The 22,858-nt window shown below is 45.9% G+C and overlaps 1 protein-coding gene across 5 annotated transcripts in view; it reads left to right on the forward strand.

The window, feature by feature from the left end:
• Positions 1 to 6,155: 6,155 nt before the first annotated feature.
• The window catches only part of LOC119300663 (ubiquitin carboxyl-terminal hydrolase 12-like), a 30,138-nt gene continuing 13,435 nt past the window's right edge, over positions 6,156 to 22,858 (forward strand). The window contains exons 1-21 of one of the 5 annotated variants that reach the window (XM_037577571.1): positions 6,158 to 6,440; positions 6,583 to 6,658; positions 6,802 to 6,952; positions 7,058 to 7,215; positions 8,309 to 8,574; positions 8,667 to 8,885; positions 8,951 to 9,059; positions 9,144 to 9,259; positions 10,406 to 10,504; positions 16,548 to 16,657; positions 16,968 to 17,042; positions 18,494 to 18,572; positions 18,695 to 18,841; positions 18,927 to 19,007; positions 19,098 to 19,217; positions 20,577 to 20,699; positions 21,273 to 21,350; positions 21,458 to 21,546; positions 21,622 to 21,730; positions 21,931 to 21,999; positions 22,099 to 22,209. In XM_037577571.1, the coding sequence (XP_037433468.1) occupies positions 6,411 to 6,440; positions 6,583 to 6,658; positions 6,802 to 6,952; positions 7,058 to 7,215; positions 8,309 to 8,574; positions 8,667 to 8,885; positions 8,951 to 9,059; positions 9,144 to 9,259; positions 10,406 to 10,504; positions 16,548 to 16,657; positions 16,968 to 17,042; positions 18,494 to 18,572; positions 18,695 to 18,841; positions 18,927 to 19,007; positions 19,098 to 19,217; positions 20,577 to 20,699; positions 21,273 to 21,350; positions 21,458 to 21,546; positions 21,622 to 21,730; positions 21,931 to 21,999; positions 22,099 to 22,209 (2,415 nt within the window). In that variant the 5' untranslated portion in view covers positions 6,158 to 6,410. Of the gene's footprint in view, positions 6,441 to 6,582; positions 6,659 to 6,801; positions 6,953 to 7,057; positions 7,216 to 8,308; positions 8,575 to 8,666; positions 8,886 to 8,950; positions 9,060 to 9,143; positions 9,260 to 10,405; positions 10,505 to 16,547; positions 16,658 to 16,967; positions 17,043 to 18,493; positions 18,573 to 18,694; positions 18,842 to 18,926; positions 19,008 to 19,097; positions 19,218 to 20,576; positions 20,700 to 21,272; positions 21,351 to 21,457; positions 21,731 to 21,930; positions 22,000 to 22,098; positions 22,210 to 22,858 lie in introns of all 5 variants that reach the window. The other 4 variants (XM_037577569.1, XM_037577570.1, XM_037577568.1 and 1 more) reach the window with 4 other exon arrangements.

The raw sequence follows: 22,858 nt of genomic DNA on the forward strand, positions 1-22,858 counted from the left end.
GTGCAAGCAAAGTCAACATGCAAGTTTGGGGCTCATGATAAGAGGTTTGCTTGCCTGGGGTTGATAAATACTCCGGGAAGAAGTGTGAAACGATCGCGGAAAGATTTGCCGGAGAACGGTTCTCTCTCAAAGGGGCTGAATTAGAGAAAGGGCAAAATGGGCATTTTAAGAATGTGCAAACATCAAGAAAATAGTCCCATCAAAAAGAGCTCGACGAATAGAGAAAATGAGCGTTGGGATCACCTCATTCGGAGTTACGGGTAAAAAGATACGGACGTTTAAAGCTCAGGGACTAGTCTGCAAAAGTACTTCTACAAACAGGTCCCTGGTAGTTTAAACAGAACGTGTCTTTTCTGAGAATACGTTTTCCAAAGAGGAAAACGTATTTCTGGCCGAAGAAGAGGAAGAATACGCTTTCGGTGATTGAAAGAGCACTTTCCAGGAATACGCTTTCGCGTGGGGAAAGCTGCTTCGCGGCTGGGGCGCGTCCACTTATCCTATGTGGCTAGCGGGGCCATGCCCTACGGTCGCGGACAGGTGGGGGCGCGCGAGAAGGGGGCCTGCCTGGTCTAGCTTCTTCAACCTCACGCTCGGGCACGCGCCTGGCCGAGGGAGGTGGACACCCCGACGGCGATCACCGGCGATTCCGGCCACCGCTAGCGGCGTGCGACCTACCGAAATGCGCATGACGGAGAGGCGCATCTTGGGGTGGTGGTTACTGCCGCCGACAAGCGCCGGACTGGCCGCGGTTGAGCTTGTGGCGGGAAGGAGCTTCGGTCGCAGGTGAAGTGGGGGCTACAGTGGAGAAGAGGAGAGGCTGAGGCCACGGGGAGGCTCACCGGAGCATGGGGGATGCAGTGGTGTTGGAGGAGTGGCGGGGGGCTCGGGGTCACCGGAATCAGGCGAGACCCGAGGCGGCGGCTATGGCGATGGTGGTGGTCAGAGAGGGGCTCCGGGCTCGGGGAGAGGCTCGGGGAGGGATTGCGGACTGCGAGAGAGCTCGGGGCACTATTTATAGCCGCGGGAAGAGCTCGGGAAGGAGGGGAGGAGGTGGCACGCGGCAGGCGACGTGTCTGCGCGCCGACGAGGGGCGCAGCGTCGGCAAGCGCGGCCAAGGCTCACGGGAAGCGGCGGGAAGGCGGTGAGGAGGAAACAGCCGAGCTGCAGAGGCTCACGGAGCAACGCAACGCCAAGGAGGCTCGGGGAGGAAGAAGACAGAGGAGGAAGGCGACGGTGCACACGGGCGCTCACTGCTCGGTCGCTGGCACGGCTCGCCGGAGAAGAAAACAGAGGGGGCAAGAGGTCCAGGGGAAGGCGACGGCGAGGGGGCAACTATTGGGCATTAATGGCGAGGCCAGAGCCGGTCGGAGCAGCGCTGCCGACGAGAACAGTGGCTAGACCACCGTTTTGGGCTGGTTACACTCGTGGTCACCACGGACAAGGCATGCTCCGGAGTTTTTACTGATGCCAGCTCATGTCTACCGCGTAGTCCATCAAAGATAGAGCGTCACTACGGTAAGGAAACGGGCAGAGACAAACTAAGCTGAGTAAACCAAGCTCCACAAGTTTGTTATTGCAAACTTGGCCACACCCTAGAGAGTAAACCAAGCTCCACAAGTTTGTTGTTGCAAACTTGGCCACACCCTAGAGAGTAAACCTGTAACGCCCTCGATGCGGCTATATCTCCCACGTGTCGAAGCACGACTTAGAGGCATAACCGCATTGAAAGCAATCGTAAGTGAGGTAATCTTCACACAACCCATGTAATACATAAGGGAAAGGGATACATGGTTGGCTTACAATCGCCACTTCACACAGTACAAGAATAGCATTACAACATCCAAATACAATCAAGGTCCGACTACGGAACCAAAATAAAAGAAGACTACCCCAAATGCTACACAGATCCCCGATCGACCCCAACTGGGCTCCGCTACTGATCAACTGGAAACGAAACAAGACTACGAACACGATCTTCATCGAGCTCCTCCTTAAGCTCGGTTGCGTCACCTGCTCAGTAACATCGGCACCTGCAAACTGGTTTTGGAAGTATCTGTGAGTCACTGGGACTCAGCAATATCACACCCTTGCGATCAAGACTATTTAAGCTTAAAGGAAGGGAAAAGGTATGAGGTGGAGCTGCAGCAAGCGACTAGCATATATGGTGGCTAACATACGCAAATGAGAGCGAGAAGAGAAGGCGAAGCACGGTCGAGAAACTATGATCAAGAAGTGATCCTAGAACAACTTATGTCAAGCATAACTCCAACACCGTGTTCACTTCCCGGACTCCGCCGAGAAGAGACCATCACAGTTACACACACGATAGATGTATTTTAATTAAGTTAAGTTTCAGGTTATCTACAACCAGACATTAACAAATTCCCATTTGCCCATAACCGCGGGCACGGCTTTCGAAAGTTCAAATCCCTGCAGGGGTGTCCCAACTTAGCCCATCACAAGCTCTCACGGTCAACGAAGGATATTCCTTCTAGCGTGAAGACCCGATCAGACTCGGAATCCCGGTTACAAGACATCCTCGACAATGGTAAAACAAGTCCAGCAAGACCACCCGCTGTGCCAACAAATCCCGATAGGAGCTGCACATATCTCATTCTCAGGGCACACCGGATAAGCTAAGCGTACGGGAGCCAACATAACCCAAGTTGCCAAGGGACGGCCCCACACGATGCTCTGGGTTGGACCAACACTTAGAGAAGCACTGGCCCCGGGGGTTTAAATAAAGATGAACCTTGAGCCGGCCGACTCAAGGGAAAGAAAAGGCTAGGTGGCGAATGGTAAAACCAATGTTGGGACTTGCTGGAGGAGTTTTATTCAAGGTGAACTGTCAAGGGGTTCCCATTATAACCCAACCGCGTAAGGAACGCAAAATCCAGGAACATAACACCGATATGACGGAAACTAGGGCGGCAAGAGTGGAACAAAACACCAGGCATAAGGCCGAGCCTTCCACCCTTTACCAAGTATATAGGTGCATTAATATAAATAAGAGATATTGTGATATCCCAACAAATATCCATGTTCCAACTAGGAACAAACTCCAATCTTCACCTGCAACTAACAACGCTATAAGAGGGGCTGAGCAAAGCGGTAACATAGCCAAACAACGTTTTGCTAGGACAAGGTGGTTAGAGGCTTGGCTTAACAATATGTGAGGCATGATAAAGCAAGTGGTAGGTATCGCAGCATAGGCATAGCAAAAGAGCGAGCAACTAGCAAGCAAAGATAGAAGTGATTTCGAGGGTATGGTCATCTTGCCTGAAATCCCGCAAGGAAGAAGAACGAGTCCATGAAGAAGACAAACGGACATAGTCAAACGGGTCCTCACAAATGCGACGTTAACGGAACCAACCCGAAGAAGCAACACCGAAAGAAGCACACAACATAGTAAACAACCAACACATGAACATGGCATGATATGCGGCATGCGGTATATGATGCATATGCATGATTTGGAAAGGAATGATTGAACCTGGCCTCAACTTGGAAAACCAAGAGTGCCACTGGAAAGCTGAGGTGATTTCGGTTGAAATCGATATAAAGATCACCGGAATCGGATGCACGGTTTGGAAATGGCAAGCAAAACAAATATGACACCGGTCTGCGATAAACAGCAAGTAGCCATCTAAAAGCATCAAGATAAATATGCTACAACACTCAAACATGGCAACAAAATACATGGCAGGGATCCACTCATGATGCTTGACAAAAGATGAACACTGAGCTACGGCTAATTCACACATTAACAGGTTCAAACAATCATGGCAAAAGTGCAAACGATAACAAGTTTCAGACTTAGAGAAATAACAAGTCGGGAATTTATCATCAGGAAGCAAAGTTTAGAGCATGAAAACTACATGCTACAGGAAGATATCATGGCAACTAAATGAATGGCATGAAGCTACTCAAAGCATATAACAAAAGTCCCTTAGTGACCATAAGCCAAAAGGGATCAGAAAATACAATTGCAAGCATGTGAACATAGCAAAAACATTAACAGATTTAGACTTAGTGAAAAACTGGAGCATGGCAAAATAGTTAACAAGTAGGCATGTTTACGAGCTCGATGCACTCACTGCAAAGCATGGCATGATAAACTAAGCATACACCCAACAAGAAGACATGTCATAGAAGCTATACATGGCAAAAACAACAACATAGCATGCACGGATCAACAACAACAAGCTCGGCAAAATTGCTAAACATGTTAACAATCTGCCAAGAACATTTTATAGCAAAAGTAGAGCTCGATTGACTCAAGCTAGGGTGCTCCATAATTGCAAACAAATACATGGATGGATAGAGCACCACAATATTAACAAAACATCCTTACTGATCATCCTCAAAATAGGCACGGATCACTAGGAAACAACATGAACATATGGCATAAAAATAAGGACATGGCAAGGACTTAGTGAAATTCTAAGTCCCTGAAATCAGCATCACCGAGTAAGCTACTTTGCATGCTTGTGCTAGTCACCATAAAGATCACAAAAATACATGGCATACACCCCTGTAAAGATGGCATGGCATATAACAAAACACATGTAGAGCTTAGGATCATAGCATGCACACATTAATCATGGCAAAAATAACAAAATGCCATTTGCTGAAACAGAACTGACAAATTCATCACATAGCCCTCTTCCAACAGCATTTCGGGCATCAAGATGAGCTCAAATGAAAATGATGCAATGAGATGAAATGATGTACTCGTCAAGACGAACATTTTGATATGCTACACGCACGAATCAGAGCTACGATGATGCAGTTATGATGCGATGAAAAGTGCACAAAATTACTGAGATCTGGGGACTTAGTGGAAATATTACCCCGCGGGAAAAGTCAATGGGCGGACGAGGTGGTGCAGGATGAGAGGATCCAGGCGCGGGGCGCGGCGTTTGGATCGCGGGACGGGTGGATCTCGTCCACCCGCCCGGATCTGGCCGGGGCGGTGAACGGAGACGAGCGCCGGCGGGGTGGAGGTGGCACGGCGAGGCGAAGTTCGCCGGCGGCGGGGCAGCGGTGCACGGCAACCGAGGCAGCGAGGCGCGGTGGTCCCGGCGTCGGCGAGCGGCGCGCCGGCGAGAGCAGCAACTCGGGCGGCGGGGCGAAGTGGCGCTGGGCGGCGGAGCACTGCAACCGAGGCGGCAGCGAGCGCGGCCGGGAGCACCACGGTGACGCCGGCATGCACCCACTGCGCGAGCATCTCCGAGCGGGTCTCCGACTAGAAGAGCTTGTCGCCCTTCTTGCCGAGCGCGGCGAGGAGGCCGGCGAGGAAGGCCGCGAGCTCGACGACCTTCTGCTTGATGAGCTCCCACAGGGGGGCGAGAAAGCGCCCCGCGTCGTCGAGGTAGAAGCCGAGGCCGGCGTTGCACAGGGACCGCGTCATGGCTCCGCCACCCCGCAGCAGGAGCTTCCTCAATGCAGGTGCCTCCAAGAAGAAAGCCATGGATCCGCTTCTTTCTTTGCTCAGGGACATCTATTGGGTTTGGTCTTTGGTGTGAGTGTAGCGGCCGGAGCTGGCGCCGGCGCCATGCCCGAGCTAGACCGCGACGCGGCATCCGCTGTTGTCGGCGACGACGACGACGAGAGCGCGGGGGAGGCAGCGAAGACGAGGCGGTCGACGCAGAGGCTCTCCGAGAGGTGACAGACGCGGCAAGATCCTCAATAACGCCAGCTCAAGCTCGTCCACGACCTGCGGCGAGCCGGACGCGACCACGTCCACGGCGGCGAGCCGGGCGCGGCCACGATCACGGCAGCGAGTCGGGCGTGTCCACGGTCGTCGGAAGCCGGTGGTGGGCATGATGAGCAGTGGAAGCTCCGACGTGCTCAAAGTGTTTGACAAAATGTCAAGCCCAATCTGATGGCTGTTAAGTTTTGTTGTTAACGCTGGTAATCATATGCATGTATGCAACCAAACGCCAGGTGAAAATTGCATCTTGATAACAAAATTCCAATACAGTCAACCAATCAACTAGTCATCTACATTTTTAACCCTGTTTTTGCTTACTCAGGCCTGCTCGGTCTAGCTCAGAAGGGCCAGGCCCCGCAGCGAAAGCAACTAAACACGCCCATGGTTACCCTCGGTCTAGCACGCGATGTGCTCCGGGCGCGACGACACTCCCTCTGGTCAGATCCAAACGTTCGGCTTCGAGCTTCGCCTCGCTGACAGCACAAGAGAGCATGACGTGAAAATTTAGAATTTGTCATCCCCTCTTGCTGTGACCTGCTGGGCCCGGGAAATCCCCTCGACCATTTCCCCAAGCTCCTCCCCATCCGCCGCCTCACGCCGCCCGCCGCCCGCCGCCGCTGCCTGCTCGCGCGCGGCAGCCGCCTCCCGGATCGCTACCCCTTCACCGGCCATCGCCGCCAGCGACGACGGCTCCATGACTATGATGACCCCTTCCCCTCTCGAGGTACGTGCCCTATCTCCTCACTCGCCTGATCTCCCCGGCTCCTCTCGCCCCACTGCTCCGTTCCGATCGGGGGTCTCCTCTTTCTCCATGGGTTTACGCGCACCTCCCGGATCTGAACCCTCCCCCTCCGTGCCCCTCTCAGCAGCAGCAGGAGGATGAAGAGATGTTGGTGCCACACCAAGAGCTCTCCGCCGCAGACGCCGCGCAGCCAATGGAAGGTGAGACTGAGAGCCTCGCGATTTACCCCCCAGCGTGCTTGTCCGTCTGTCACGGCGGTGTGATTGCCGGGTGTTTGCATTTCGACCTTTTACTGATCTTGCACGCGTGTTGGTCTCGGTGGTGCTCTTGTTGGCGTTGCTAGTGGTGGCGCAGACGGAGCCTACGAACACGGCGGAGAGCCAAGCACCTGAGGACCCGCAGACTTCCCGGTTCACCTGGACGATAGAGAACTTCACCAGGGTCAGCGGGAAGAAGCACTACTCGGATGTGTTTGTCGTTGGGGGATTTAAATGGTGAGTTTTGGACAACTTGCCATTTTGATTCGCCGTGAAAATGCGTCTAATGTGGGAGATGTTGGACGTTGAAGGTACTGATGGATGTGCTTGTTTTGGACGTAGGCGTGTGCTAATTTTCCCCAAGGGAAATAATGTGGACCATCTCTCGATGTACTTGGATGTTGCAGACTCGGGGAACCTCCCTTACGGATGGAGCCGGTATGCTCAGTTCAGCCTAGCCATTGTAAACCAGATCCATCAGAAGTATACAGCACGCAAAGGTATTGCTTTTCTTGGATTAATGCTGTAATCATATTTTTTAAGCCATCCGTCATGGAAGTTTCAAGGGAATATAACCTTGAAGTCTTGAGCTGACGTGGAACAGGATGAACCCATTGATCAGTTAAAATTCTGTGCATGTACTGCCGCATGTTATCTGTTTGGCTGTGCAACTGAAGCTGTGCACAGTACATGCCTAGGTTATCATGCAATAATGATGCTCGATAACACACAACCGCCTTTTTTCTTTCTTTTGGTGAGATGGAGTACATTCTTGTAGATCAAGATATACAATATTCATAACTGATGTATCACATGCAAAGCAGACATCTTTCTTGTAAAGTTTGATATAAACCTTGTCTAGTCTTTACTTCAATACTTCAATGTCTAAGGATCATTCAACTTTTATACCTGGGAGCTGGATGTTTCTCAGCTGTGCATCTCTTTTTTGTGGGTTCTTGGTCAGTGGTCAACATTGTTAAAGTAATTCAATTATTGTGTGGACTCTAGTTTGACATTGTATTTCTATGGTACTGGTGGCGCTGAAATTGTTATATATATATATATATATATATATATATGTATGTATGTATGTATGTATGTATATATACAGGTAACAGTTTGGGAATTAATTTCATGAAACTTCTTTTAGGTTATCCGTAAATCACAAATCACAACATCTGCAGTTGATCGTTTTCTTTCTTTCGAGAAACTTACTGCGATACTTATTATGGATCGGAGGGAGTAGTTGATAATTTTTATAATGCACACCAGATTATGTTCTATCACGAGGAAAAAATCCTTATATTTCCACTCATATTGTTTTAGTACTTCTCGGTCAGTTATTGTTGCTTGAAGCCTGAACCTTCAATTATTTTTTATCATGCATTTAGTAATGGTATAATGATTATTAGTTTTGTTCCATGTCATCCACTCGGTTGTGCCCTCATGCTTTCAAAGACTCTTTTGGCTTGTTATTTTATGTGGTAGCTAATGAAGTTCGGTAGTAGCGGTGCTTCGGTGATATTGTGAGTTTTTAAATATTTCTGCAAAATTTCTCTGGTTAAGGCTGTATGTTGGTCCCATGTTTGGCAGATACTCAACATCAGTTTAATGCACGTGAGAGTGACTGGGGTTTCACATCTTTTATGCCTCTGAGTGAGTTGTATGACCCAAGTAGGGGCTATCTCGTGAATGATACTGTTGTTGTTGAAGCTGAGGTTGCTGTTCGCAAAATGGTTGACTATTGGACTTATGACTCGAAAAAGGAAACAGGTTATGTTGGTCTCAAGAATCAGGGTGCTACCTGTTATATGAACTCTCTTCTGCAAACCCTGTATCATATACCTTACTTTCGGAAGGTGTGAGACCTTGCTTTGTCGTACCGCACATGCTTTGTTGTGAGTTTGAATTTTGAACTAATTTTGAATCAATTCATTGGTTTTCTTCTTAGGCTGTGTATCACATGCCAACTACTGAGAATGACATGCCATCTGGGAGTATTCCTTTAGCCCTGCAGAGCCTTTTTTACAAGCTCCAGTATAGCGACAATAGTGTAGCTACAAAAGAGTTGACTAAATCTTTCGGGTGGGACACCTATGATTCTTTCATGCAGCATGATGTGCAAGAGCTCAATAGAGTTCTATGCGAGAAACTTGAAGACAAAATGAAGGTGGATGTTATACTAACAATTACCTCTATGCCAATTACTTGTCATTAACTTTGCTTTCTCCCCAGGGAACTGTTGTGGAAGGAACAATTGAACAACTATTTGAAGGCCACCACATTAATTACATCGAGTGCATTAATGTTGACTATAAATCTAACAGAAAAGAGTCCTTTTATGGTAGGACCTATAATTTGAATTGTGTTTGCATTTTATGTGCTATATCCATCTATTATTTAATGGTCACTTATGCTGGCCTTGCAGATCTACAACTTGATGTCAAAGGTTGTCATGATGTTTATGCATCATTTGATAAATATGTCGAAGTGGAGCGTCTAGAGGGTGATAACAAATACCAGGCTGAACAACATGGCTTACAGGTTCCTACAAATCATGGCTTTGAACCTGAATCTTAAGTTGCATTATCTTTGTTGTTAAATATTTTGGAATATTGGTGTGGTACATTGTACATATGAATGGCAGGGTACCTTTGCTTGCTCTATTAATGGTTACTTTCTAATGTTTCTAATGTTGCCTTGTGATCATGAGGTCACGGGTTTGAGTCCTGGAAACACCCTCTTTCAGAAATGTAGGGAAAGGCTGTGTACAAAAGACCAAAGTGGTCGAACCCTTCCCCGGACCCTGCGCAAGCGGGAGCTACGTGCACCGGGCTGCCCTGTTTTTTTGCTTGCATTAGTCAATACACAGAAATGGTTTACTTGATAGTAATTTTGGATAAAAGAGGTGTTAGTGTTGTAGCTGACGTTGTCTACGGAGGTTGTAGGGTGGGATACTCGGAGGACGCGCGTGCCGTCACCGTGTAGGCGCCGTGGTACAGTAGAAGGGTAGTGGGGAAAGATTGGAGAATTAGAGGGGTAGAAGAGAAGCATAGGCAGGAACTAGATATTTCATTTCTTGCCTTCTTACAAGGGGGAAACATCCTTATATTGACCCTTTAGGTACTTCAACACACGCTGGATACTTCTAGACTAGGCTGGGTCCATCTAAGAGACAACTGGACTCTACCCACAAACAGACTCTTCTACTAGGACATATACACCATGGATAATTCTAGACTAGGCTGGGTTATTCTGGGAGATAACTAGACTCCTCCCACAAACAGATACTTCTACCAGGATACACACACCCTGGATACTTCTAGACTAAGCTTGATAGACAACTGGACTCTAAGATGCCACAACAGTTAGGGTATGCTTGGATGGTGGCCAAAACTTACCCTATGAATATTTTTGACATGGCTAGTTCATTTTTCTTGCTAACGCTGGTCAACATATGGGGCAAACAAAAGGTCACCCAAAAATTTGGCTGGCCAAATATTTGGTAGGGCAAGCATTGGATAGAACCAAACATACCCTTAATTCTCTACTACTCAGAGATCCAGGAAAGCTGCATTGATGGAACCGGTCCTTCCTGTTTAATGAAGGAAATTGGTGTAATGGTTATATTTCTCTGATTTTCTGTTTTTGTTTCCTTGGCACCTGAATTGCAGTCAATCTTTTTTGCAGGATGCAAGAAAGGGCGTACTCTTTCTTGATTTCCCTCCTGTTTTGCAACTTCAACTGAAGCGTTTCGAATATGATTACATGCGAGACACAATGGTTAAGGTTGGACTGGTTACCCTTTTACCTTTAATTGACATCTTTTGTAGGATTGACCTTTTTGAGTTTGATTCTACAAAATAATGGTTATCATAACATCATGGTGTGCATTTGGATATGGTATGAAGGACTTTTGTGTATTAGATTGATGAAACATAGAATGTCGTGTCGATACACCTGTTGCACTTACTTTTGGGGCTACTAAACCTATTTGTGCATGAATATATGACTGATTTATTTTGTAATTGCATTGAAATAAGCTTAATGTGCCAGCTTTGCTAGAATCATCGTATGCGCACTTTTTTTTTTCTGGCAGAATCAGGTGGTTTCTCAGGGAAGTAGGCAAATGTTAAACACACCGTTACAGCCGGTGTTTGCTTTATAGAATTTTGGTACAAAGATGATTCTGATGGTTTTCTTAGGTTGACGCTGGTAGCCTAGTACCATGCTGCTTCAATAAGCATTTCAGGGATACTTGGATATCTTTCTGGCTGAAAGTAGTCATTACAGTTCACACCTCATCCTCTTGTCTTGTGTATTAGCCATTTCTAATTGGGATGACTGTAGAAACCAGATTCACTAATTGGTAGTAGAATCCTAGCATGACCTACATGCTGTAACACACTAATACATCCAGCTTGCAGTTCCATGCTTACTTTCTAGATATTCAAATGAGTACTTGTTTTGCTGTACATACTTTTTCTCATGCCAATGCCAATGGGGTCATCTTAACACAAATGTCAAAATATACATGATATAAGGGGATCCAAACATGTAATTGTTATCTTGGGGTGTGTTTGGTTGGTGGCATCAAGTGGAATATAACTGGTCGGTTCCATTGTTGGCACCTATTCCCGCGTTTGGTTGGGCAAGAGCACCGATTCCTCAAAAGGGAATACACCCCTCAGATGCGGAATGCGGTGGTTCCTCCAAATCGGCGGAATGACATGGTCCTTGGTGGATTAGTGTGCTCTCTCTCTCTCTCTCTCTCTCTCTCTCCCTCTCTCTCTCTCTCTCTCTCTCTCTCTCTCTCTCTCTGCGCCGCACCACGGAGCATAGGCGGCGGCGGGGATGGGTAGAGGACTGGTGGCGGGCTAGCACCTACAAGCAGCCCCTCCTCCTGAAATCAACTCCTCCAACGGCGGTAGCCGGGATGGCGCAGACCTGTCTCTCCTTCACCAGGGGCGGGGTGGTGGCAGCCAGGAATGGCTCATCCGAGGTGCTGTGGCGGTACGACGAGACAGCAAGCAGGAAATAGGCGTCCACCTGTGTCCTTTGGATGGCGGGCAGGCAACGGCGCCAAGCAGCAGCAGCATCAGATCGCGTGACGGTTGGCTCGTCTCCCTATCTGTCTTCCGGCGGCGGCGAAAGGGGCAGTAGCCAGCCGGCCGGTGGTGGCCACACCTGGGCAGCAGCAGCATCGGGCAGGGAACGGCTGGGGTGGCAAGCAGCGTAAGTAGCAGAGAGCAAGCAGCGGCGGTGGCAAGCAGCAAAGCTGGATCGAGTGAACTGATTGTTTTTTGTTAGCTTGGCATTGCCCTTCAATGCACGGGCAATTATCTATTGACAGACCAAAGTGGTCCGACCCTTCCCTGGACCCTGCACAAGTGGGAGCTATGTGCACCGGGCTCCCTTTTTTTGGCATTGCTTGATTACTGCTAGATCTGTGTGCTCTATGTTAACATTGATGATTTTTTTTCTGCCACTAGATAATTGCCTGTGCGTTGCAAGGGGGATATAAATATTCTAGTACCTTAGCCGTGATTTACCTGCGCATATAAATGTGATTGTGTAAATAAATGTTTATAAAATCCTGCCCATGATTTACCTACCTAAATAAAAAACACTTATTTGTTAAGAATTTATTGGCTTACCAAAGGAAACTTAATTTTATTTGGCAAGTCAATAAAAGGTGAGACAATTAAGACGGTTTTCAAGGAAAATTGGTGAAAAAAACCAGCGACAGGAGGGAAAAAAATCACAACGGAGAGAGGGAGAGGAGAACGTACGTAAGGTTGGAAGAAGCACTCTGCCTGGCAGGAAAAGGAACGCTATTCTTTTCTAATTTTTGCTGTCATTAGTACTTGTGTGATCTAGATTTTGTGCTTAATTAAGATTTCTTGTCTATTCTTATAATAGTTGCTGTGATGATACAATTTACATAGACATCAGATTATATACAACAACAACAACAACAACAACAAAGCCTTTAGTCCCAAACAAGTTGGGGTAGGCTAGAGGTGAAACCCATAAGATCTCGCAACCAACTCATGGCTCTGGCACATGGATAGCAAGCTTCCACGCACCCCTGTCCATAGCTAGCTCTTTGGTGATACTCCAATCCTTCAGGTCTCTCTTAACGGACTCCTCCCATGTCAAATTCGGTCTACCCCGCCCTTTCTTGACATTCTCCGCACGCTTTAGCCGTCCACTATGCACCGGAGCTTCTGGAGGCCTGCGCTGAATATGCCCAAACCATCTCAGACGATGTTGGACAAGCTTCTCTTCAATTGGTGCTACCCCAACTCTATCTCGTATATCATCATTCCGGACTCGATCCTTCCTCGTGTGGCCACACATCCATCTCAACATACGCATCTCCGCTACACCTAACTGTTGAACATGTCGCCTTTTAGTCGGCCAACACTCAGCGCCATACAACATTGCGGGTCGAACCGCCGTCCTGTAGAACTTGCCTTTTAGCTTTTGTGGCACTCTCTTGTCACAGAGAATGCCAGAAGCTTGGCGCCACTTCATCCATCCGGCTTTGATTCGATGGTTCACATCTTCATCAATACCCCCATCCTCCTGCAGCATTGACCCCAAATACCGAAAGGTGTCCTTCTGAGGTACCACCTGGCCATCAAGGCTAACCTCCTCCTCACACCTAGTAGTACTGAAACCGCACATCATGTACTTGGTTTTAGTTCTACTAAGCCTAAACCCTTTTGATTCCAAGGTTTGTCTCCATAACTCTAACTTCCTATTTACCCCCGTCCGACTATCGTCAACTAGCACCACATCATCCGCAAAGAGCATACACCATGGGATATCTCCTTGTATATCCCTTGTGACCTCTCCATCACCAATGCAAAAAGATAAGGGCTCAAAGCTGACCCCTGATGCAGTCCTATCTTAATCGGGAAGTCATCAGTGTCGACATCACTTGTTCGAACACTTGTCACAACATTATCGTACATGTCCTTGATGAGGGTAATGTACTTTGCTGGGACTTTGTGTTTCTCCAAGGCCCACCACATGACATTCCGCGGTATCTTATCATAGGCCTTCTCCAAGTCAATGAACACCATATGCAAGTCCTTTTGCTCCCTATATCTCTCCATAAGTTGTCGTACCAAGAAAATGGCTTCCATGGTCGACCTCCCAGGCATGAAACCAAACTGATTTTTGGTCACGCTTGTCATTCTTCTTAAGCGGTGCTCAATGACTCTCTCCCATAGCTTCATTGTATGGCTCATCAGCTTAATTCCACGGTAATTAGTACAACTCTGAACATCCCCCTTGTTCTTGAAGATTGGTACTAATATACTCCGTCTCCATTCTTCTGGCATCTTGTTTGCCCGAAAAATGAGGTTGAAAAGCTTGGCTAGCCATACTATCGCTATGTCTCCGAGACCTTTCCACACCTCAATGGGGATACAATCAGGGCCCATCGCCTTGCCTCCTTTCATCCTTTTTAAAGCCTCCTTGACCTCAGACTCCTGGATTCGCCGCACAAAACGCATGCTGGTCTCATCAAAGGAGTCGTCCAGTTCAATGGTAGAACTCTCATTCTCCCCATTGAACAGCTTGTCGAAGTACTCCCGCCATCTATGCTTAATCTCCTCGTCCTTCACCAAGAGTTGGCCTGCTCCGTCCTTGATGCATTTGACTTGGCCAATATCCCTCGTCTTCCTCTCTCGGATCTTGGCCATCTTATAGATGTCCCTTTCACCTTCCTTCGTGCCTAACCGTTGGTAGAGGTCCTCATATGCCCGACCCCTTGCTTCACCAACAGCTCGCTTTGCGGCCTTCTTCGCCATCTTGTACTTCTCTATGTTGTCTGCACTCCTATCCAGGTATAGGCGTTTGAAGCAATCTTTCTTCTCTTTAATCGCCTTCTGGACATCATCATTCCACCACCAGGTATCCTTATCTTCGCTTCTCCTTCCCCTGGACACTCCAAGCTCCTCCGAGGCCACCTTACGAATGCAAGTCGCCATCTTCGTCCACACATTGTTCGCATCTCCTCCTTCCTCCCAAGGGCCCTCCTTAATGACCCTCTCCTTGAACGCTAGAGCTACCTCCCCCTTGAGCTTCCACCACTTCGTTTTAGCGACTTTGGCACGCTTATCCCGCTGGACACGAATCCGAAAGCGGAAGTTAGCAACCACCAGCTTATGCTGGGGTACAACACTCTCTCCAGGTATCACCTTACAGTCTAGGCACGCACGCCTATCTTCTCTTCTCGAGAGGATGAAATCAATCTGGCTAGAGTGTTGGCCACTACTAAAAGTCACCAGATGTGATTCTCTCTTTCTAAAGAGGGTGTTAGCTACAATCATGTTGTAGGCTAGAGCAAAGCTTAAGACATCTTCTCCTTCTTGATTCTTGATGCCATAGCCAAAGCCCCTGTGCGCCCCTTCAAAACCTGTGTTAGATGTACCCACGTCGCCATTGAGGTCTCCTCCTATGAAGAGCTTCTCACCAATCGGTACACTCCTAACCATGTCTTCCAGGCCTTCCCAGAACTCCCTCTTGGTGTTCTCATTGTGGCCTACTTGCGGGGCATACGCGCTGATAACATTGAGAACCAAGTCCTCAACTACCAGCTTGACCAGGATAATCCGGTCCCCACGTCTCTTGACGTCTACCACTCCATACTTGAGGCTCTTGTTGATCAAGATGCCTACGCCATTTCTGTTTGCAGCCGTCCCTGTGTACCACAGCTTGAAGCCGGTATCCTCCACCTCCTTCGCCTTTTGTCCTCTCCATTTGGTTTCTTGGACGCAAACCTCTCCTCACCGCTGCATCAACTAGCTCCCGAAGCTTCCCTGTCAGAGACCCTACGTTCCAGCTACCTAAGCGAATCCTCCTAGGCTCGGCTAGCTTCCTTACCCTTCGCACTCGTCGAGTCAAATGCGAAGACCCTTGCCCATTTTCCACTACATCCGGGCGCCGATGTAGCGCGCCACTAAGGATGCGACGACCCGATCCTCGCTCACTTGCCACCGTATCCGGATCAAGATACAGCGCGCCACCTTGGGGGTGACGGCCCGGCCCTTGCCCATTTTCCACCACACCCGGGTTCCGATGTAGCGCGTCGCTGAGAGGGTTACGCCCCAACGAAAATCTTTTGGGTTTCATCTCCATAAGAGTGGCTGAGTTTTTACGTTGGCTCGCCAAGCCTATCACAACCCTCCTCCTTTACCCGGGCTTGGGACCGGCTATGTTGAGACAACATAGGCGGAGTTAGACATCAGATTATATGTGGATGATAGATCATTGTGAAATTGAAATGTATTTTGCATAATTTGTTGTTAAACATAAAAAAGGCTCTAATTGCTCATATTGTACATATGCATGTGAGAGGTAATCTCAGAATCCATTCCATTCCAACTCTCCAACCAAACGTTGAAATATAACCATTCCATTCCACATTTTATCCCCAAACAAACTCAGGAATGGAACCAACCCATTCTGGTGGAATGGAACCATGACATTCCATTCCACTTCGTTCTCAAACCAAACACACCCTTGAGCACAGCCCATATAGTTAATCATATTTGGAACCATTTAATGTGAGATCCATGCCATCCTATCTTTCATTCTGTATGAAATTGGCGACAAGTTACTTACCCATTTTGTTCTCTTTGTAACCTTTCATTAGGAGTTCTCTCTGATTAACATTTTTTGTTTTTGTTCATTTGATCTCTGTTTGCGTTTTGGTTGCTCAAGTAATTAAAATCATATTGTTTGTTCATTTCTGTTTGTAGAAATGTTTGGAAGGATGCTTATGAGTTGCTAATAAAAATAATGCCTACTGCAGATTAATGACCGTTATGAGTTCCCACTACAACTCGATCTTGATAAGGATGATGGAAAATATCTTACTCCAGATGCAGATAGAAGTATTAGGAACCTTTACACTCTTCACAGGTAATAGGTTTTGTCTGACATTTTGGTACACGTTGTGTTGTTCAGTCATTTATTTGAATGATTTATTATACTAAAGGGAACATCCATGAACAATAATCTTTGATGTATGTAGAAACTATTAATTCCAATAAACAAATCACTATTTTGTGCAGAACAGTTTGAAATGGTACTTTGGAAATTTACCTGTTACTTCTGTAGTTTACTTTCATAGTCACAGTTCCATACGAGTTTAAATGTCACTGCAATAAGTCTCAGATAGATGTGATCTGTATTTTGTTGGTGCTAATGTTGGTCACATGCTTTTATTCAGTGTTCTTGTTCATAGTGGAGGAGTACATGGTGGTCACTACTACGCTTTCATACGGCCTACACTCTCAGACCAGTGGTGAGTTTTATCTTTGGAGTTATCTGTCCTTGCATCTCAGTACTTGTACCTTAGGAAAAGACTATTTTGGGTACTGTTTATTTTTGTTCCTGCTGTTACGCATCACCAAATAGTGTGAAGCAGCACAAGGTTGTGGAGGAGCAACTCCACCTTGCTGCTACAAAGTGTACATCACAAGTGTGGAAGGAACTACTTGAACAAGTTGCACTAGATATCGCTCTAGAGGCGGAAATAGGCCAATGTGGTAGCAGGAGTTCAATCCAAAACCCCTAGAGCACAAGATCTAGTCCAAGATTTTAGATAAGAACACCAAATTCTATTATAGGTAGTGGGGTGCATAGCCTGGTTACAAACTAGAGGTGAAGACCTCTTTTTTTGTTGGGCTTTGGGAAGCCTTCACATCTGACCTACTTATAGCTAGAACACTCTAGAAAACATTACTTAAGATTCAACATTCTACTCGTAGGAATTGACAGACTGAAGAGAAGCAACAGATGCTTTATAGGCTGGAGATAATGCTTCATAGAAATATAGTTTCCAACATCAATGACATCGAACCCATACCTTTTCTCTGGTATCTCTGCCGTTGCTCGAGTAGTTCTCCTCAGCAATTTGCCCATCAGTTCACTCTTCTGTAGCTCCTGACCCTTCAGCCTGATCCCCATCAGAGGAGGTGAAAATTACATCAGCACTATCCTGTTGTTCCGCCAGTGGTTGATCTAGTTGTCCTGAGCTGCTCCTCTTGCTCTGCTGTCCACCTCGGCACACTGGCAGGCGCGTTACCAATTTGAGTCGGTGCACCAACCTGCACATCACCAGTGTAGGACTGTAGGTCGAGGCTTGTGTCACATGAGCCAAATGAGTTAATGTACTACTGCTCTCCCCCTCTTGACCAATTTCACCAACTCGAGGAAGAAAAAAAAAGGATAGACACAGGAGAAATTCAGTCCATTTCATTTGCTCCAGGAACAACTTCAGTACATGACACTCAGTTTAACAGTATGGTCTAACCACCCTTATCATTGATGAATAGGACCCGCTTGGCAGCTCCCTGATCCCGCTCGTCATTTCTTTCTTCTCTATGGGTTTGAGATGGGTATACAGTGTACAGTGTTCGAATTAGCTTCTGTGCACACTTCCTATGGGTATACAGTGTTCGAATTAGTTTCTGTGCACATTTCCTATTTTGGCTGAGTATTCAAATTAGCTTCTGCTCACATTTCGTATTTTGGCTGCATCGGCATCTTGTATTTAGTGCAACTGAAGGATGGCTTCTGACAGAGTTACTTGCATGCAGTCTGCTTGCACCGTAACGTGTTCAACGAGCTGTGACACCAAACCACTTTGTGTTCCTTTGCGTACCATTATGTTTCCTCTCTGATTGCTGTACACCTGAAAGCAGTTCAGCAAATGTTGTGTGTTGATTTTTTCTTTCTTTCTGTTTTTTTCAGGTATAAATTTGATGATGAGCGAGTAACAAAAGAAGATACTAAAAAAGCGCTTGAAGAGCAGTACGGGGGCGAGGAAGAGGTAAGTTTTTTTTTATCAACAGTTCATCCAGTATATGACCTGTTGGTTCTAGGGATTTCGCTCATCTTTTATGTGTAATATGGAACCTTCGTCTCTCTTTTGTCTTCTTTTGGAGGGAACAGTTGCCTCAAGTTAACCCTGGTTTCAATAACACCCCATTTAAGTTCACAAAGTATTCAAATGCCTACATGCTTGTATATATTCGTGAGAGTGACAAGGAGAAAATAATGTGTAATGTTGATGAGAAGGACATTGCTGAGCATTTGAGGGTGAGTCATTATATTCTCCTCTCTTTCTAGTCAGTATGGTGTACTCCTTTTGTAATAGTGAGTCAGTTCAATTGTTCTTTTGCAGATAAGGTTGAAGAAAGAACAACAAGAGAAAGAACACAAGAAAAAGGAAAAAGCTGAAGCTCACCTCTACACCATCATAAAGGTCTTGTTAATTGCTAGTGTCAGTCATACCAGTTAGCTCTACTGGTGCACTCCTTTTAATATTTCTCTATTTGGAATAAATCAACCTTAGGTTGCTCGAGATGAAGATTTGAAGGAGCAGATTGGGAAGAATATATATTTTGATCTGGTGGACCACGAAAAAGTCCGTAATTTTCGTATACAGAAACAATTACCCTTTAATTCATTCAAGGTAATATTTCTAAAGCATAGCTCTATTTTCTACCACAAGGTTTATTTTTTTTTGAGAACATGCAAACCATTGCATGTATGTGCATTAGATAGAAAGAAAAGGTCTTACAACAGTCATGTGGTCTACCACAAGGTTTCATCGCTAAGATTTACACGCGTACTTTTAACATAAGCTCAAGCCCTTGCAAAAACGATCTTTCGGTGAGTGCTCATGATTACGCACTTGTTGTCCACCTTCCGTCTCGTGGTCGGACTCCACTTCTATATGTCGACTACATGATCATCACTAGCGATGACTCTTGAGTACATTGCCTTTGTGAAGGCTCGTCTTAGTGAGCAATTTCTTAGGTCTGATCTCGATCCTCTTGGCTGCTTTCTTGGGATTGAGGTTTCTTCTATCTCTGATGGCTCCTTGATCTCCCAAGAGAAGTATACCCATGAATCCATGATCTTCTTGCTCGTGCTTCTCTTATTGATGAGCGCATTGTTGAGACCCTGATGTAGATGAACGTCCACCTCCGTGCTTCTTACGGTGAGCCTATATCTGAACCGACGCGCTACCGTGATCTTGTTGGGAGTCTTGTCTATCTAGTTGTGACTCATCCCGAGATTTCCTACGCCGTTCACATTACGCGTCAGTTTGTCTCTGCTCCCACTTCGGTCCACTACAATCACCTCCTTCGTGTTCTACGATATCTTTGTGGGACTCTCTCGCCGTCTCTTCTTCCCACGCTCTAGTTCGTTCTGTCTTCAGACCTATTTGGATGCTACTTGGGCTAGTGATCCTTCAGATTGTCTGTCCCTTTTTACTTTGTGTTTTTCTTGGAGTTTCTCTCATTTCCTGGAAGACGAAGAAACATACTGGAGCCTGTTCGAGTTCAGAGGCTGAGTTGTGGTACTCTCTCGCCGTCTCTTATGACTTGGCTACGGTGGTTGCTTGAGGGTTTTGGTGTTTCTATCACCACACCTGCTCCTCTCTTGTTTGACAGTACATGTGCTATCAGTATTGTGTGTGACCCAGTGAAGCATGAGCTCACCAAGCATATTGGTGTTGATGCTTCCTTTGTGCGCATGATCAGGTGATTGCTCTTCAGCATGTGCCTTTCGAGTTATAGTTGGTGGATTTCTTCACGAAGGCACAAACTAGAGCACAACACGCCTTTTTGTCTCTCCAAACATACTGTTGTTGACCCACCATGAGTTTAGGGCGGGGGGTTCCTGTATATGTATATATACTGCCTATGGCCCCATGGGAATACAAGTTGCTATTTCTCTAACATAATCTACATTAATTTAATCAGTTACGTTTTTGGTTCATTTGGATCTCTTTTTTTCTTTTGCCAAATGTGCTGTTTGATAGGAGGAAGTTGCAAAGGAATATGGCATTCCGGTACAGTCTCAGCGCTTCTGGTTGTGGGCTAAGAGGCAAAATCATACATACCGGCCCAATCGTCCGCTGGCCCCTCATGAAGAAGCACAATCAGTGAGTGATAAACTGTTTTGAAAGATTGAACTTGTAACATTTCAATTATTTTGATGGGTGGAAAACTGTTTGTTTGGTGTTATTTGCTCGATATTTCCTTTTTCATTCTTTCTGGTCTCTTGCCGTCATGTCAATGCAAAATTGGTTAATCTGATAGTTCTGTTAGTTGCGAGCACACATAAGTTGCAATTGGATGGTAAGTTGGTAACTTAAATGGAAAGTTGTACCCTTCTTACTGTAAGGGCTGTTTGTGGTCATCTCTCAAGTAAGTATATTGTGGTGCATTGGTGTATTTGGTCTCATAATCCATCAATTCAGTTGAATTGCTAAAATGAGGTGTCAGTGCAGTAAATCACTATGACTTTTTGAGGTATGATTTATTGCTCCTATGTTTGTTGCTCTTTGTATGTTCTTTCATCACAATTCATACCTATACTAGAGCAGTTTGTATGGCCTTCAGGTCTATTTAGGTTGAAGATGGTGGATAATGCCTTGGCCTTTTTACTTTCCGTTCTATTTTATTTGTGTTGTGATTACAATATAGTATCTCATTACTTGTCACGTGCTGCACAGGTGGGGCAACTTAGGGAGGTATCAAACAAGGCACACAATGCTGAGCTGAAGCTATTTCTTGAAGTAGAGCTAGGATTGGTATCGTATAAATCAGTTTCAGTTTATTGTTTCTTTTGTGTACATATTTTGCCTATTTTATCATTAAATTAGAGATGCCTGACCATGTCTTATTGTTACCTGTGTAGGATTTGCGCCCAATTCGTCCTCCCGAGAAGAGCAAGGAAGATATTTTACTTTTCTTCAAGCTTTATAATCCTGAAAAGGAAGAGCTTCGGTATATCTCCTCTCAAGGATCAACTTCTATTTTTGATACAAAAGACTCAGACACTGACATCATTTTGTTATACAGTTTTGTTGGTAGGCTTTTTGTTAAGGCTTTGGGAAAGCCATCTGATATCCTGACAAAACTTAATGAAATGGCTGGATTTTCCCCAAATGAAGAAATCGAACTTTATGAGGTGAGTGCAATATTCAGTTATGTACAACTATGTTTTATTTCTCTTGCTATGTATGCATTCTTGTACTCATTTCGTTGTGGTTAATTGCTAAATTGTACCTTGGATGGAAGTCAATGATCTTGTGGCATACATGCATATACCTATAGTAATTATCTTCCCTATATGAATATTCTGAGCTTTTTGTCATTGTTATGCTGCAGGAAATTAAGTTCGAGCCTAATGTGATGTGTGAACATATTGACAAGAAACTTAGTTTCCGATCTAGTCAGGTTTGGGAAAAAAAACTCGTTTTCAGATACAAATTTCTTTCAGGTCTGTAGTTATAAAAGATAAACATTGGTTCCTCCACTTACTCTTTCTTGTGTTAGCTTGAAGATGGGGACATAATCAGTTTCCAAAAGCCATCTATACCAGGTGGCGATACTCAAGTGCGCTATAAAGATGTTCCTTCTTTCTTGGAGTATGTTCATAATAGGCAGGTATACTCAGATACAAGTGTAGTATTTTCAACTTGACTCATTTGCTTTGCGCCAGTCTACTCTACTGCACCAAGTGTTGTGTTTTCAACTTGACTCATTTGTTTTGCGCCACTTTATTCTACCATTACGTACTTAAGTACTTATAATCTTCTTGTAAATCTGGTATGACGTTCTTCTCTATGTAGCCGTTTACTTAGTTGGGCAAGAGTTGGGTGTTCATGGTAAGCTTGAATCTCCAAGTCGAAGTACCAAAACAGTTTCAGAACAGAGCTTTTAGAGAATCTATAGACCTTAGGGTGTTTTCATGACACTATATCCCTTACAATAATTTCTTAGATTTTTGCTATATTACGATATATCCATTTTCTGTAATAATATGATGGTATATCCATTAGGTGTGCACTTGTACATAAACAGAAGTGCCGTGTGTTCATACCAATATGGGCATGGGCCGCCCAGCCCGACGACCCGGCCTGGGCCTAGGCTGGGTTGAGTTGGGGTTGACACCCAAGCTAGGCTCAGTCCTCAATCTGCAGCCTGAAAGACAATTTGGGCCGGGCACAGGCTCAGATTTTCAGCCCAGAATAAACCCGACCTGGCCTGAACTACCTCAGATCTAGATCCGGCCTAGTCCCCAGCTGCCATATAA

This window comes from Triticum dicoccoides, chromosome 5A, assembly GCF_002162155.2.
Source record: "Triticum dicoccoides isolate Atlit2015 ecotype Zavitan chromosome 5A, WEW_v2.0, whole genome shotgun sequence".
NCBI lineage: Eukaryota > Viridiplantae > Streptophyta > Magnoliopsida > Poales > Poaceae > Triticum > Triticum dicoccoides.